At 39.4% G+C, this 16,503-nt stretch overlaps 4 protein-coding genes across 4 annotated transcripts; 1 reads left to right on the top strand and 3 right to left on the bottom strand.

The window, feature by feature from the left end:
- Positions 1–1,204: 1,204 nt before the first annotated feature.
- On the bottom strand, positions 1,205–2,125 carry LOC136243385 (uncharacterized). The gene has a single exon (XM_066034900.1). The coding sequence runs from the start codon at positions 2,123–2,125 to the stop codon at positions 1,205–1,207; it is 921 nt and encodes a 306-aa protein (XP_065890972.1).
- Positions 2,126–3,079: 954 nt separating this feature from the next.
- Positions 3,080–4,021, bottom strand: LOC136243384 (uncharacterized). Its single transcript, XM_066034899.1, has one exon. The coding sequence runs from the start codon at positions 4,019–4,021 to the stop codon at positions 3,080–3,082; it is 942 nt and encodes a 313-aa protein (XP_065890971.1).
- A 4,226-nt stretch (positions 4,022–8,247) lies between these two features.
- On the top strand, positions 8,248–12,825 carry LOC136242821 (uncharacterized). The gene is made up of 7 exons (XM_066034311.1): positions 8,248–8,452; positions 9,490–9,642; positions 9,692–9,789; positions 9,891–10,113; positions 10,184–10,231; positions 10,734–10,866; positions 11,170–12,825. Exons 1-7 carry the CDS (start codon positions 8,344–8,346, stop codon positions 12,740–12,742), a joined length of 2,337 nt encoding a protein of 778 aa, XP_065890383.1. The 5' UTR covers positions 8,248–8,343; the 3' UTR covers positions 12,743–12,825.
- A 420-nt stretch (positions 12,826–13,245) lies between these two features.
- Positions 13,246–14,234, bottom strand: LOC136242474 (LHFPL tetraspan subfamily member 7 protein-like). The gene is made up of 2 exons (XM_066033905.1): positions 13,660–14,234; positions 13,246–13,602 (listed from the first exon to the last, which is right to left on the bottom strand). The coding sequence occupies exons 1-2, from the start codon at positions 14,183–14,185 to the stop codon at positions 13,373–13,375; spliced, it is 756 nt and encodes a 251-aa protein (XP_065889977.1). The 5' UTR covers positions 14,186–14,234; the 3' UTR covers positions 13,246–13,372.
- Positions 14,235–16,503: the final 2,269 nt, after the last annotated feature.

Genomic DNA, 16,503 nt, shown 5'->3' with positions numbered 1-16,503 from the left:
CTCAGAGAGAATGTCAAAGAGGTCATGCACAATTCCACAGTGGGTCAGAAGGAGCACACATTTGCATTAATTAGTGACTGCCTCCAACTCATTATAAGGTCTTTGTCCACAGAAATTGAGAAGTACATCTTCAGTGAGTATCATACAGTACGATAGTATTGTATAGTAGGCACCACAAAAGTTTCGGCGTGGCCCATGAAAAAACATCACCCAAAAGCCAGCCTCACTTTTCCCTGACAACATATTGGTTAAGCCAAACAAACCTTCAGATCAACCTGAAACAAGCTGTTATGGAATTTTTTTAAAATTATTAAACAGAATTTTCTAGTGACTGACTGAGTAACTAAGGCTACAGGCTTGATTTATGCCTTCAGATAAGCGTAACTCGAAAATAGCCAAGGCTACAGGCTTGATTTTTTCACTGTTTGATGTTGCTTCAGCTGGACACGTGCCTTCTGGCATACTGCAGTACATACAATACATCCTTCATGGACTTACCAGTGTCCTCCTTTGTGTCCCATTCATCTTTGCTGACAGCGAAAGGTGTTGATTTGGTGGTAGCACGTGATGGCTTCCCTCTGTAATGGAAATCGTCTGTATTTCTCATATTGGTTACTTTGATTGCAGAGGTGCTTTTCAAACAGTCTTGATTCGTAACGTAATGCTGTGTATAACAGGTTGAACATAGCTGACATCGAATTGTAATAGGTACTTCACTTTTCAGACGATAATTGATAGCTGGGACATGCAGCACTAATTCTTTTCTTTTTTTTGATGTGGCGTGTGTTGGTTCACCAGTCACAATAATTTTATTTTACAAAAAAGTTAACAAACAAGTACACAGAAAATTGGAATTTTCAACTAGAGTAAGGACCATAGCGCATAGATAAAAAGTACTGAAACAAGTTGGAGTAGTGCACAATATTAAATCACAGTAAAACAATAAGAAGAGTTATATCTGTGCATTTCCATTATGGTATCGAGTACAGTAGGGATAACGCTTCTTATTGTTTTACTGTGATTTAATATTGTGCACTACTCCAGCTTGTTTCAGTACTTTTTATTGATGTGCTGTGGTCCCTACTCTAGTTGAAAATTGCAATATTTTGTGTACTTGTTAAATGTAATGGTAATTACATTTCCAAACTTCGACAGTTTTAATTGTATGCATAATATATATTTCAAAAAAACAATGTGCACCAACTTAATTGTATTTAACATCATTACAGTTTATGACATCATCAACACAAAACTCTGAAAAGTCAAGACCAACAGTAGCTTTGTAAGATGCTGCTATCTTAGTGTATGCATCATTGGAGAGACTAGTATTGCGTGACATCACAAGAGCACCTTCATAGTTCCAGTTCATGGTGTTCCCACAGTAATAAACAGTCACAAATGAACCATCATCAGCTTTATCCAGTAACCACCATGTCTCATAGTGGAGCAGCCCTGCATCATGGTAATGGAAGGAAATATTCTGCCCAGCTGGTGCTACCGGCATTGCAAATTTCTGTGAAATGACTGCATGGCTGCCATTGGCAAGGGGTACCACGTATGTAGGAGCATATTCCCAAGAAGTTTCATTTATTGCTTGAAAATGAGGATGCTGGCATGGGTAACAATCATAGACTGGGTGGTATCCACGGACTACCCACCAATCACCTTCAGTGTCCTTCACTGAGAGCTGCTTTGCTGGTTTCACAATGGATGTTCGGCATGTGTTTGGTATCAGTGGAAGGGTAATGCAATTGTGTTTGGTCACACAGCTCATGAACTTGTCAACAGTTTTGTCATAGTATGAAAACTGACATATGTTTGAGCAATTCTGAACTTGAATTTTCTCCTTAGTTTTGTCCTCGTCCCACTTATCTAAACACTTGGCATTGCACGAGATGGACTCACGACAGATCTTGTTAGCTTGACACTCCACCATGCTGGTTAAGCAGTGCTCTGAGAGACAGGCCAGGCTAACATTTGTTGAGGCAAACGGATTATCCAGGGCCGCTGCAGTAGATATAATAGTAACTGCAATAATATACGCACGCCAAGAACTCATTTTGCGGACTCGGGATGCTCCACCTACACAGAGAAAGTCCATCAATGACGTCACAACAGAGTTCATTATGTGCACGTACTACACAACGCCGCAAGCTAGTTAATTAAATTTTTTTTTGTACGGCCAGTCGTTAAAGGTCACCACAAAGAAAAAAACTGGCTCATGCGTGCAGATAGCTCCCTCCACTTGCTTGTGCACATTGCAAGCATCAGCACTTGGAGCACATTGATTACTATACAATTTTCAGCAGGAGATAGACATTCATCATATGTAGAAAATGTGCATGGAAGCTACGCAGTATAAATATCACTAGTGCCGGACAGTCACTAAAAATCACTACTTATTTTTACTGTGTAGTAGCATGCAGCTTTGATGCTGATGACACCTTGTAGTTCCGGTTATTTATCCTTTTATTGCTTTATTTAGTATAGCTACTGATTGCTTTACACACCAGTGCATGTATACAATTTGCAGATTGTGCAGTGTCAGAGGTACAAAATAGAAAATAGTGTGGTGGTGTTCAGGGTCTCGCTTTTGGCAACAAGTGCGGCCCGTAGACTGGTGACCATGGGTCATAGCAAGCTGATTGTTGATGCAGTTGCTAGAGATAGTGAAGTTAGTGTGGATTGGTGGAACAGTAAAGTTTGTGATGAAACGATTCCAGAAGAAATTCTTAATGTCTAATTGATAGTGTATATAGTTATGTATAGAAAAGATGCTCTGTGTTGGTAAAGGATACGTTGCATAATTGTGATATTTTTATTGCTCAGCATGAACTCCAAATGCATTTATAGCAAGTGCACGGCACAGAAAATGAATTTACTAATTTTTTCCACAATATAGTAGTAGCTATAGTGTCATATTTGGCACTGCTTACAAAAATAAAAACAGCGAGTTTCTGAGAATGTAGCAATATACATAATTTATCAACAGAAATATATGGTCTACATATTACATACAACCATGTATATGCAACCTATTATAATGAAAGTATCTGTACAGATGTCTACGTATGTCTATCTACACCCTTTTAGGACAATCTTCAGAATTGTATACACTGCAAAACTGGGAGAAATCAACTCCTAAGACTGACTTGTAGGTACTAGAAATGCTCTGGTAGAAATTATCACTCAGTGTACGGCTACGTGCAAATACTAATGCACCCTCATAGTACCACTGTAGAGTGTTACCACAGTAGTACATTGCAAGCCAAGACTTATCGTCGGCTTCATTCAGTAGCCACCAAGTCTCACTGTGCTTCAGACCAACATCGTGATAAACAAATGTGATATTCTTACTGTTGGGTGGTTGATTTGGTATAGGTAAATGTTGAGTGATTGACTCCAAACTACCATTGCGTAGATAAACTTCATACTGGGGTATGTAATCCCACAACGTCGAGTTTATTTGAGTAAACTGTATGGTTTGACATGGATAGCAGTCGTAAACTTCATTTAACCCTTTTACAACCCACCATGACTGCTCAGCAAGATTCTTGATTGTCAGCTGTTTCAATGGCACAATACTGTCATTTGCAAGGCACATACGAGGAATGGGCGGAAAAGAGATGCATCCGTAGTTTGTGTAACAGCTCATTAGTTTCTCATACACCTCATCAGCATAGCTGAACGCGCAAATGTTGGTGCAGTTCTGAATATGCAACTTCTGTTTGGTGGTGTCATTGTCCCAGGCTTGCATACAATCCTTGGCACAATTTATAGACTCACGACAATTGCTATTCTCCACGCAGGCAAGTGATGGTGCAAGACAGTGCTCAGTTACGCATTCCAGATTTAGATGTGGTGCAGGAGCGCCGCTCTCTTGATTTATCGCTAGCAGCTCTGTGAGTTCCGTCAACGCTGCTCGCTCCAGATGATTTCCATTGCTAAGACCAGGTAGATATATTAAAACAATGATAACTACAGCAGTCACTATACAGCCTTTATGTTTAAAAGCTGCCATGATCGAAGAAAATGACCTTTATATGTAGGCCAGGCAAAGTAAACCACTAGTTTATCATGTATGCACCACTAGTTTTGATGTGGGCGGGCGGGCGGACGATCATAATTAGATTAGCCATATCTGTCACTACCGGTATTTAGTTTATGCTTGCATGCACTGACTCAGCTACCGCGCCTTAATTTCTGGCCTGAGCAGAAAGAAACGTTTTTCTTAGGACCTAGCTAGCTATCTTTCGAAACACGTGATAAATTATAAGCAATGAGGTGCGAGGCACATGATGCTGGAGGGTGATGAGAAACAGGGAGTCAACTTGTGCCTGGACTTATGCACCTATCAAAGTTTTGCCCCACCTACCCCCATGCGGGCAAATGAGAGGCATAACGAGGGGATTAGACAAAAAAATTCAGCCCCGGGGGTGGGGGCTTTGATCTATGCTTGTAATAAAAGATTGAGAAATCTGATGGATGGTGGCCTCATAGGAGGGGGATTAGACCTCCAAATTTGCCCCAGGGTGGGGGGATTAGACTTAGAATTTGGTCAAATCCCCTCCTATGTCCCCTCCTTGCCCGCACGGGGGTAGGTGGGGCAAAACTTTGATAAGTGCATTACAATATCGTGCCACCCTAGCCCAATCCACGGACAACTTTTTTTTTTACCAAGCATAAGTTATTTACAGGGGCGGATCCAGAGTCTGGAAAGAGGGGGGGGGGGCACCTTGCTGAAAAAAGTTGAAGAGCAAAAAAAAAAAAAAAAAGGTCACAACAATAATAGCTAGTTATCCTTTACCAAATATATTATATCACGTATGTTATGTAAAATAAAATCCTATTTATAGCTTCATAAGTAAGCTGCACTACCTCATGAACATTGTGACTGCTTTATTAGAGTAACTGATTGCTCTATTAGAGTATCTCGATCTTGTATGCAATTTCTTGAAGGGGGGGGGGGGGGGGGGGGGGCATTTGCCCCAAATGCCTGGATCCGCCATTGATTTACACATAACATATAGTTAAAATTATAAGTGTTTATAATTGGTTATAGTTGGAGGTTTTGTTCGCTGATATCTAGAACATGCCATGCATAAGCAACATAGAGTGCAGTTATTATTCTCATCCGGCAAAGTTTCTCAGATCTTTATGGGAATCTGACATAAGGTATAATTGAATTGGACATAGAATAAGAAGTGTCAAGTTTACGTTTGAATGATAAACGAACAAATTTCTTTAAACTAAAATCCAGATCGACATCCTTTGACCAATTTAAAAGACCAGTGATGCAGTCTTGAAGAGCCTTATGATCAAAGAGTGTTCTAATAATATAGTATTTTAAAAATTGTTAATTTAAAATGAAGTAGGGATCTATGTAATAAAAAGAAATGAAACAATAGATGAATGATGGTATTACATACAGCATAGCTCAGTGGGAAAATCCCTACTTTCGCACATTAGCAAAATTCCCTACTTCATTTTTAAATCAACAATTTTTAAAAATACTAAAAGTTTTTTGTTGCAGCACTGTCACAGCTAGCTACAATGTAACTTGTGACTGTTCTATTAGAATATCATACATGACTGTTGTATTAGAGTGATTAGAGTATAGAGTATATCTCGAGTCAGCCAAGGGGTGAGGTCATCTTGTTTGCTGGTAAGTAAACAACTAGATTGTTAAGAGGTGTGGTCTCTGTATTCAATCGCCATTAGTCCACCTAGATCTTTAATTGATGGGCTATATGCGGCTGAAAGAAAGTGTTGATACGGAAAATTAACGCCTCAATATGGTTTCGTTGGATGAAGAAGAAGACAAGCAGCCTGATTGAAGATAAAAGAAAAGACAAGGTGCATAGGGCCTACACCCATTGGAACCCCAAAGGCAACCCCACTGGTGACAACCCCACAATGACAACCCCACAAAGGCAACCCCACAATGACAACCCCACTGGTGAGTTTGTCATTGTGGCGTAAAATGTTGGCTGTGCGCTGCTTTGTTTGGCCTCTAGCCTTGCGACTGGTCAGTGACACAGTGCATGAGACTAAAATATTATTCGAGTTTTGGTAATTTTTTTAAAATTCTATATCCGGCCACCTGCAAGTGTCTTGTTATATTAATGCTGTATTATATATTATGTACTATTCCGTAAAAACGATTTTCGTAGCGTAAAAAAATGATGTCTCTAGGATGATTTTTAAAGGCGGAATTTTAGGCAGCATGCAAAATTTTCAGGGCAATCCCTACTTAAACAGTACTACTGTACCGTTTGATCATGGGATAAAGCACTTGCAAATTTGAGTAGTTGGATATATGAAGACATGTTATTGTAACAACAAGGGCAAGAATACTGCCCTGTGAGACACCATAAACTACTGGGAATATATCAGAATAGCAGCTAGCAGCTTTATTTATTTACTTATTTATTTTTTATTACTGGGCAGGAAGCTCTGCTGATGTGCCCAGGAAAAAAAAGAATTTACAAGGATTTACAAGTATTAGCTAGCTACAATGATTTAGGAATTTATAGTAATGTCAGTAAGTTATTGGTAAATATAAGTTCAAATCACCATGTTTGATTATTACAGTGGGTAGGTTGTTCCATTCATTAATTGCTTTTGAGTAGAAGCTCTACATGTTGATACGTTACAGTAGATGAATTTGGAATAATGAAGTGTTTAGTGGGGGTGATACTGTCTGGTGTGTCTTGTTGGGTGGAGATAATGATGTGGGATTTCAAGAGTATTGTCATTGTGTAAAATTTTAAATAGTGTTTGTAGTCTTGTTATCATGCGTCTTTTTTTAAGTGTATCCCATCCTAAATGTTCCAACATAGACGTAACTGAATTTTATCGTCCATAATCATTGAGTGCCCATCTTGCAGCTCTGCATTGTACCTTTTCCAAATGTTGGATATGGTGAGGATCCCAGACTGCTGCTGTGTATTCCATTGAGGGACAGACCATTGAAAGGTAAGCTGCAGCTTTTTACATCTGTAGAGCAGGTGCTTAAATTACGTTTTATAAAGTTTAGGGTTCGTGTGGCTTTACTTGCAGTGAGAGATATGTGTGGTGACCATGATAATTTCTTGTCCAGTAGTAATGACACTAAGATAAAGGTATTGATCTGCAGTGGATAAGATTTAATTGTTAAGTTGATAATTAAATGTGAGTGGTGATGTAGACCTAGTGAATCGCATTATCATGATAATACATTTGTTTATGTTGAATTTCAGTTGCCATGTTTCTGCCCAATTGGATAATAGGTCAAGGTCCTGTTGTAATTGAAGGGTATCCTGTTCAGTATTTATTACTCTATATAGAGAAGACAGTCATCAGCAAAAAGATGCAATTGCGAGTGAATATTCTTGGAGATTTCATTTATGTACCTTTGATAATGATTATTCAAATAGTTCTTGAACCAAGACCATAATCTGATGTACCAGTTATGCCCATTGGCACAGCTTGATCAGTAAAATACTCTGTGACACCGAATCAAAAGCCTTGCTGATGTCAAGGTAAATAACATCTGTTTGTAAGGGACTGTTGATGATTCGGTCAGTGAAAATTAACATCTGTTGTAGTGTAGAACAATTTTTGGTAAAACCAAACTGGGCCTGCATTGTCCTAACTTTTCTCCATCAATTTCTTTCATTCTTTCCTACCCAACACTGCTATCTTCCTGACTACCTTCAGCAGCCATCAGAGTTGATTTGGATCATCTTTCCCTCATTTTAGCAGTGTATTGATGTGTCAAAATTCAAGCACAACTATCCCCACCACACCCCTCCCTTGCCGTACTCTTCCCTTTCCCTACCGCTTCAGGTGGACTGTATTACTGTATTGTACTATTGTGTGCATAATTATAATGCAAAGGTATTAATGAAAAAAAATGAAAAAAATATATTTCGAGGGGCCGGAAAATTTTCGCTGATTTCGAGGTTTTGGGAGTTACCACCAAAATTTTATCCTTGAAATATTTAGACCTCTAATAAAATTTTGGAAGTACAAATCCGCGAAATTTTGTTTTTAGCAACACTGCTCAACCTCGAAAAATTAGCCCCTCGAAATAATTATTTAGGCTATGCGGTACTGTAGCTACCGTACGCAAAGGAAATTTTGACGTCAAAAAAATTTGACGAATTCAGACTTCAGCAGATTTGACGAATAAAATGTTGACTAAAATCAAGAAATTGTAGGCAAAACCTGTACTTTTAAGGGCGCTTATAAACATTTGATTCGTCAAATTTTTTTGACATCAAAATTTTGCGTACGGTAGATCACGCGACCAATTACGTAGCCGTAGCGTTTTGTTCAAAGTCGCCTCCGGCTCCCAGTATGGATGACGAGATGGATTCACAGAACTTAGAACAAGATAAGCAAACGTTAGAAGAAGATTACTTGCGTCAGAGGCAGAATTTCGTGCAACACATGGTGGAGGCTGATGGTAAGCGCCATCAGACATACGTTATACGCGCCCACTACATGCACTACGATCACCAATCTCGTAGCTAGCTATAACTGTAGTAAAGTCTATGAAGTATGTGACTAAAGTACGTAGCTAGCTGGGACCTAGACGACCAAGTTGAATTTATTTATTATTATTTATTTTTCTCCTTTAGTTCAGTTTTGTCAGTGGCTGCCTGAAGGGATTCGCTTCTTTCAGGCGATAGGACATAGCGTTTTTTACTGAGTCTTGTTGGCTAATTTCTGTAATGAAGTAGTATATAGTTGTACAACATGTTATGGCACCAGACCATGCAGGATATCCTGTGTGGTTAAAATACCAGACACTGTGGGCAAATGAACATCAACAAGTGCATGTTGTGTTTATGCTCCTGGCAGTATGGCTTGTTTTTTTTTTTCCTGGGTGCCAACACTAGATGGTGGAGTGCTGAACAAGATGAAACTGTAAATCTGGGAATCAATGCAATAGAATTAAGCACTCAACCCTTAGATATGCAAAAGGCTAGGAGAAGAATGTTGTCACAGATTAGGTCAATTTGTTTAGGCAGTCTGTATCAAATAGTGTTTTTACCCTTGGTACAGTTCTATGACAGATGCACTTCCTTTTTTGTCTGGGAGGTTTTTGTAAATGGTGGTCCAACAGTTGTGGCTTGCAAGTATAGCTTAGCTGTGCTGTGAAGTATACAGCAAGCCAGCATTTCTTAACTTTTGAATTTATGGGTGCTACTTATCTACTGTTAGCAAACCATATGCCCACAAAATACTGACATGACTTCTGTGAAGCTATTAGTACAGTCTCACTGGCATAACAGTTGGATAGCTATAATTTTAGCTCATGCAAAGCCCTTGATCAAGAATTACTGGTGATGAAACCTCTGTTTTCAGAATAGGTTACGTGTGTGCACATGTACATACGTACGCATGCGTGTGATTGTGGGTTTTCATTCACTATAGTTGCAAGCCAGAATTGTTATGTGTTAGTGTTTAATTTTACTTACGATTTCTTTTTTTTTTGAGAAAAAATAAAGAATCTCCAGCAAGCATTGTCAAGGACACAAGATGAACTTGAACACATTAAATCCACAACAACGAATCAATTAAGTCAGCAGTTTGAAATTACCAAGAAGCAATATAATGAAGAAATAACTTCTCTTCAACACAGATTTAATGGTACAAACTTCATTACATACTCCTGCTGTGTTGGATTGATTTTCTATAGCTGCTGTGCAAGAAGGTAGAGATGAGAAAGCTCGCCTTGAGAATGAGTTGTTTAAGCTTACAAATCGCTCACCACACTTGGAAACTGCTATGTTCGAGGTATATCAATAATGCTTGTGTACCTGGATCAGGTGCACCTATGTGCTATCCATATAGTACTTGTGCTACCTTGTTATGTTATAACACTTTCTGATGTGTAGGAAATAGAAGTGTTGAAGGGTCAGCTAAAAGAAGCACGCAGAAGACTTGCTACTGTCCCTGTTGCCTCTGATAATGGATTCATAGACCTTAGCAGTATTGATACTGTAATTGTTCCTGATAGTGACACTAATAGTACCTCTGAATTAGAGAGAAATTTAAAGGCTGAGCAATGTGTTCGACAAGATGTGGAAATGCATGTGATCACTTTAAATTCACACAGAAGTATGTATATAGTGCTTAGTGTGTGTGCGTGCATCTGTAGTGATATTTACACATGACATACTTACTATAGTGTATCTACAACAAGAATTAGAAGCTGTTTATCAACAACTAAAAACAGGTAATAACAATTCTGTACTACCGTTAGTTAAGTGAAAACTACTACAAGGAAAGGGCCCACGTTCCCTACTCTTGTGCCGCCCAGGAGAGGCAGCACAAAGCTACATGTCCTTCCACTTTTAGTCTCTCCAGCCAGTCAGTACTTCTTCTTTTGTCCTAATGAATGGCAAAAGAAAAATTCAGGCTGACTGGTGAATTATTGGTTAATGCTTGCAGCTAAAGATCAAAATGCTCTAATAGAGCAATCAACACTCTAATAGAACTGTCGCATTCATTAAAGTTAGCTGTACCAACACAGTGAAAATAGTCAGGGCATTTGAAATTTGTTTGGGACATGCCTCTCAGTCTCTCCTGATGGCATCCTTGTCTGTCATATGCTTCAAACTCAGCTGTGTAGCTTTCATTTCCAAATTTGCTCCCTTCTCCTCACTCTTAGAAAATTTAATATTCAAAGCTGAGAAAATGTGCCATCAGTCAACTTCATTGTATTTTCATCCCTTTAGCTCAGGCAGACTTGCAGAAGGAAAAGGCAGCTCATGACAATCTCAAGCAGACCTGGGATAATGCAAATAGGCTTTTCCTTCAGCAAAAGGAACAGTCTGAAAAGCAAATGAAATTTATGAAACTGAGCTTGAAGTTAGTGTATACTCATTTTATTGCATGTGTGGGTGACTTTGAATATACAGTGGAACCTGTCTAAGCTGGTGATCTTTGGGCCCAAATTTCTTGGCTTTAATAGGCAGGTGACTACTTTTGAGAGGTGAGTTAGTATACAGATGTCTCATTTGGAGAATTTTAAGTTAGCCCTTATAGAGAGGTGGTCTTTTTATACAGGTGACTGCTAATATAGCTTCTACTGTACACACAATTATAGGTATAAAAGCTAGTTGGTTGTTACTAATTTCTAGTTACCGCACTTACTGTCTTCTCTTTATCTAGAGCCAGTGTAGATGCTACTGCAGTAATCAAACAACTTCCCACATCTTTAGCTAGTGACCAACAGTCAAATATCATAGACAGGAATGTTCAAGAGCAGCAGGACAGACTTCATCAGAGTTCAAGCCCGATTCTTGACCATCCAAAGTCTTGCCGTCACAAGAGGAGCATGTCTGATGGAATGCCAGCTCTGCCATTGAAGTCAAAAGGCTCAGTAGACACAAAGGGAGGCTCTCTGACTTTGCAAGATGTCCATCCTCTATTGATATCAACTTACAACTGTGCTTGCACTGGTGGTAATACTATATGTAAAACTTGCAGTATGGCTACATACCTGGTAGGGCGAAAGCCATCTCAGACAGAGACAAGGAGACTACAAGAAGCTATAAGACATGGTGACACTGGTACAATAGAACGCATGATAAGACAGGACTCTATCGATGTCAATGCTACACTAGTACCGTTTCTTAAGGGTACGCCAAAATGGGGGTGGGGTTATTTGGGTGGATATAAGCCCCTGCATTATGCTGTAGAAGAAGGCAAGCTATCTTCTGTTCAGGTACTGGTGCAGTTGGGAGCTGATATTTTGGCTACTGCTACAAAAGTTGGAGGTGGCAAAGTGACTCCTGCTGAGAGAGCCGCTGACAAGAATCATGTCAGTATAGTGCACTTCTTTGTGAAATCATGTAGACTAGATAAATCAAAGTTTCATGATTCCTACCAAAGAAAATTCAGTTCTATGGCGAACGAATATGAAGCAGCTCATCCTAAAGAAAATTTGAAGGTACGCATTATGCCTCAAGATAAACTTACCATCACCCATCAGATACTGGGGAAGGGAAGGTGGGGGCTTGTCAGTGAAGCCATTTTCAAAGGTCAAAATGTTGCTGCAAAACTTTTCAACGAATCGATCATGCCTGCAAATAGTCGAGACAACCTAATTAGGGAAATAAACATCTCGGCACAGTGTCATCATAAGAACTTGGTGAAATTTATTGGTGTCGTTTGGGGCCACCCTGTGATCATGGTGTTTGAACTGATGGATTGCACACTCCAGTTGGCTTTGATTGATGGAAGAGCTACTGTAGAGCATGTCCATCCCATTTGCTTGGATGTTGCACAGGGATTACTGTATCTGCATAGTCATCAACCCAATGCTCTGGTTCATTGCAATGTCAATAGTTCCAATGTATTGCTCAAAGCTGTTGGCCCAGGGTGGTTAACAAAGTTATCTAATCTTAGCTTGGCACAGTTCACCAATGCTGCCACACGGAATACCACTTCTGATACCTCCTTCTCCATTTATACTGCACCAGAAGTTCTACAACAAGATTCTTCTCACCCAAGCACCACCAAGATTGATATTTTCAGCCTTGGCGTTTTGCTAATAGAGGTGTTAATGCGTAGGCTCCCATCTGCCACGGTTGCTGAGCTGATTACCACTCTTCGTCCACACTGGCCACACCATGTGGCCTTCATCAGACAGTGTACATCTGATGATCCTAATGTGAGGCCTAATATCAGTGAAGTGATTAGCACCTTGACTGAACTGTGCATCAAAACTGTTTCATCCTAGTTATTCAGGATTTATAAATGTACTAGCTCTGTATGCTGCTCCACTGCAAACTTTTGAATAATAATTAGTGTATATATGATGAATCTGTTATAACCTTACTGTGAAATATGAGGGTATCAGATTTGCCATAAAAAAAGTAATTAACAAAATCCTGGCCCCAACTGACCTTTGAGTTTTTGCATGTGCAGTTCCTGGTAGGCTATATAGTTTCGCACTTTATGTATTAAAATATATAGCTATACATACCATGGAAGTTAGACACCAGTGATCCTTATCAAATCTATGTAACTTTGATTTTCCTGGTTTGAAGGTACCAACAATAGATGACCCCATGAAAATGATATGCAATTTACTATTTTATTTCTGATCATTCTTGGCTGCTTTACATGCAGAGTTTGCCCACAACAAACTGTTCGGTTAGGGTACATTATGTGTGATGGACTGCAGCAGTGCACTGGCACATGCTATATAACTTCACCAATCCCGATTATAAGTGACACATATCAACTTGAGCAGTAAAAGTATGTCCACGCATTTAAACAGCATAGCTATGTTAATTTGCACTATAGGCTATACATAAACACGAGGCAATAACGTGCTGCATGTGATCAACAACTACACAGTTTTGTCTTAACAACATACATAAGCTGTAACACCATCTGAGATGTTCATTGAAAAGATGGCTAAGGATGGCAGGTACATGGAAACAGCCGTTGCAAGCATGGCCATGAAGTAGGCCCAGCCAAGGTCACAAGCACCTTTATTGTAGACACCAGCATGTTCTTGGCTGCAAAACTGCTTGGCAAAATTGGAGTCAAATCCAATGGGGAATATCAGCAATCCAGTTATCAATAGCACCACTGTAAAACAGAAGCATAGCTAATTATACATTAATATACTCTGCAGGATCAGTATACCTGCTATGAGCTGAACGAAGAAAGTTACTAAAAACATAGAGACTCCTCCAATTCTGGGCTTCAAGTATGCAAACAGTCCAAAAATGAAGGAGACTAACAGTAGCACGCAGCCTGCTCCATATATCACACATGCAGCAAAGAATGCCTGCACGTCACTGAGTGAAGCGGGAGCTAGTGAGTCGCTCGCATCATCTCCATATCTCTCACACTGCTGAGTCCCGTTACTGTCATCTCTGCAATACCAAAACAAGCCGATGTAGACATCTTGCACGATCAGATCTCGGTTGATTCGTACTGATGATACGGTTGCCCAACTGGGGAACACAAAGCTGACAATAAGTGCACCAGACACAGCCAAAATTAAGAAGAGCCAGAGAGATGAAACGAAGGAGATCCCACTGATCGAAACTGGCTCGTGACGGAATTTCTGGTTGGCTGGTCCGAGCATCTTGTCTATGTTACCACTAGATGACATTCTGTCAAGAACATCAGCACGAACTATCGCCGTTTGGTCGTTATCATCCATCGCCTTTTTTTACCACTAAACAAATGGGTGGGGCAACTATTACTTTGATTAATGCCCACCACAACTAGGTGGCGCCATTACAATCCGAGAAACGCCCACGTACGTATTAGCTAAGAGGTTTACGTGATCCTGGCTAGCTAGGTGAATTGGGCCTGGGCTCGTAGCTATTTGCACTACGGCATCCATAACGATAGCTACCAACTGAGGCAAAACATGGATGCAAACAATGAAACATGTTAGCTATAGCTACTTAGCTTGCAAATTAATGAACCAGTATATGTAAATATGCATTTTTTTCCCAGTATCTTTAATGATCCTGTTTGTTGGTTGCCCAGGACTTGCATCATGATATTATTATAGTGCAGTGTTGTTTACGTCAACATGTACACATTTTCATCACTAATGACAGTTGTAGTGAACTGACTGGCAAATTATAGAAAGGAAAAGTAAATCACTATATAGCCAGGCTGGAAATGCTTGTCAAGGAGTTCACAGTTTTGACATAAATTATCGTACTCCTTCTCATCTACACTTCACAGACTGCAAGCAAGATCACAAAAATAACAAGGCAATGATGTTGCCACCCTCATGAACAGCACAGACAGTCAATCTCTTTACCTTCAACAATCACAACACTTAGACTGCAACAGACCTAGTTCACACAGCCTAAACAAACAAACAAGCAAATGTCATCACTATGTAACACTTTTCTGGAGTAGTGTCTGACTTGCATATTCTTGTGCGACTCAGGATTGCTCAAGTCCACAAGCACATACTGTCTCCATAACCAGCAACACCAAATGTTTGATTATGGCAAGGATTCCCTTAGAGCATGGTGGGGATGATACAATCTCTGTGGACTATCAGACTCCAATAGAATATACAATACTCAAAGTACAATTTCTTAATTGCCGGCTCAATAGCTTTTCTTAGTAGCCTTATAGCCTTGACCTTATAATAATACTCTAGATCCTTGACCGTTGTCTACTGCTGAAATGTAACTACTATGATACAACTGATGCTGTATACACTTTAACACACATACCCAGCACCCTGCAAATGCAGTGTTGGCCATTACGTTTTAATGAAGCCATACAACTGCATCAAGATCCAACAAGTTTTGACTGTATACATAATGTGTATCTTGTGTCCAATAGTCATAAGGTATAATCTTTATGGTTTGTGCTAAGTTGTCAGTTGTGGTTGCTTCATTGTGTCACTAACTTGCTGTGCCAATTTAATACCAAATTTTAAAAGGAAACGGTCTACATGTCATCATCATTGCACCATTTAATTTGCCACGCATTAGAGGCTCAAAAAATTAGCCTAAAAACCATCACAATTAACACAAGTAGGCATTCCAGTATCTGAGATTTTATAATAAAAATCTCCATATATTCCCCAATAGAACCCTGGCACAAAATAACAATGTGCATTTAACTTAGGATTGCTCTGTCATCCGAGCTCCCATGGGGATAAAAAATCGTTTTGGGGTTTGTCCACACACTGATCATCATGGAAGTTTTATCGTGCGCGTTGCATCTAAGTGAGTTTTGTGTCATTTTGTAGTCTATTACAACCTTTTAATGTAATTTATGAAGAACACCTTAAGTATTGTTGCATTACTGTGACACCTCCACATTAGTTGTTTACCTTTACAAGTTGTTGGCTTAATCTTTTTACTTACTTGAGTTAGTCATTTGCCTATGAGTATACACCATAGTACTGACAAGTGTGCAGCAGGTGAAACATATTTGCTCACTACATAGCATACAAAGATCCCTGAGATCCACAATAAACCCTAAAGTTACTCTCATTACATGCACAAACTTGTAGCTAGAAGCAACTGCAGTTTCAAGACATTGCGCCATTTTTTTCCTTTACAATGCAGGGGAGCCCCGGAGAAAAATGTACCTTTTTTCAATTTTAAAGCACTATGCATGTCATATGAAGAGAAAATCGCCTCCAATATTAAAACTAACCAGAAAGTATTTTGTAAACCCCAGATTAAAATCAAAGTCTAGTATCAATTGTCTACAACATGCTGATGGCTCCATGACACACTCCAACACTGAGATGGCTAATGTTTTCAACAATCATTTTGCCAGTGTATATACTAGATCCTCAGTACCTTCATTTCATCTTGATCACACAGTACCAACACTTAATGATGTCGATATAACACCATCCATTGTACTTGACAGGTTAGAGAAGATCAATGTAAACAAATCATCAGAACCTGACGGTTGGCCTCTACTCTCATTAAAGGAAACTGCTGTACAACTTAGTGTTCCATTGTGTACACTGTTTAAAAAGTC

Source organism: Dysidea avara, chromosome 13 (genome assembly GCF_963678975.1).
Source record: "Dysidea avara chromosome 13, odDysAvar1.4, whole genome shotgun sequence".
NCBI classification, from domain to species: Eukaryota; Metazoa; Porifera; class Demospongiae; order Dictyoceratida; family Dysideidae; genus Dysidea; species Dysidea avara.
This window is presented reverse-complemented; position numbering and strand designations above follow the sequence as displayed.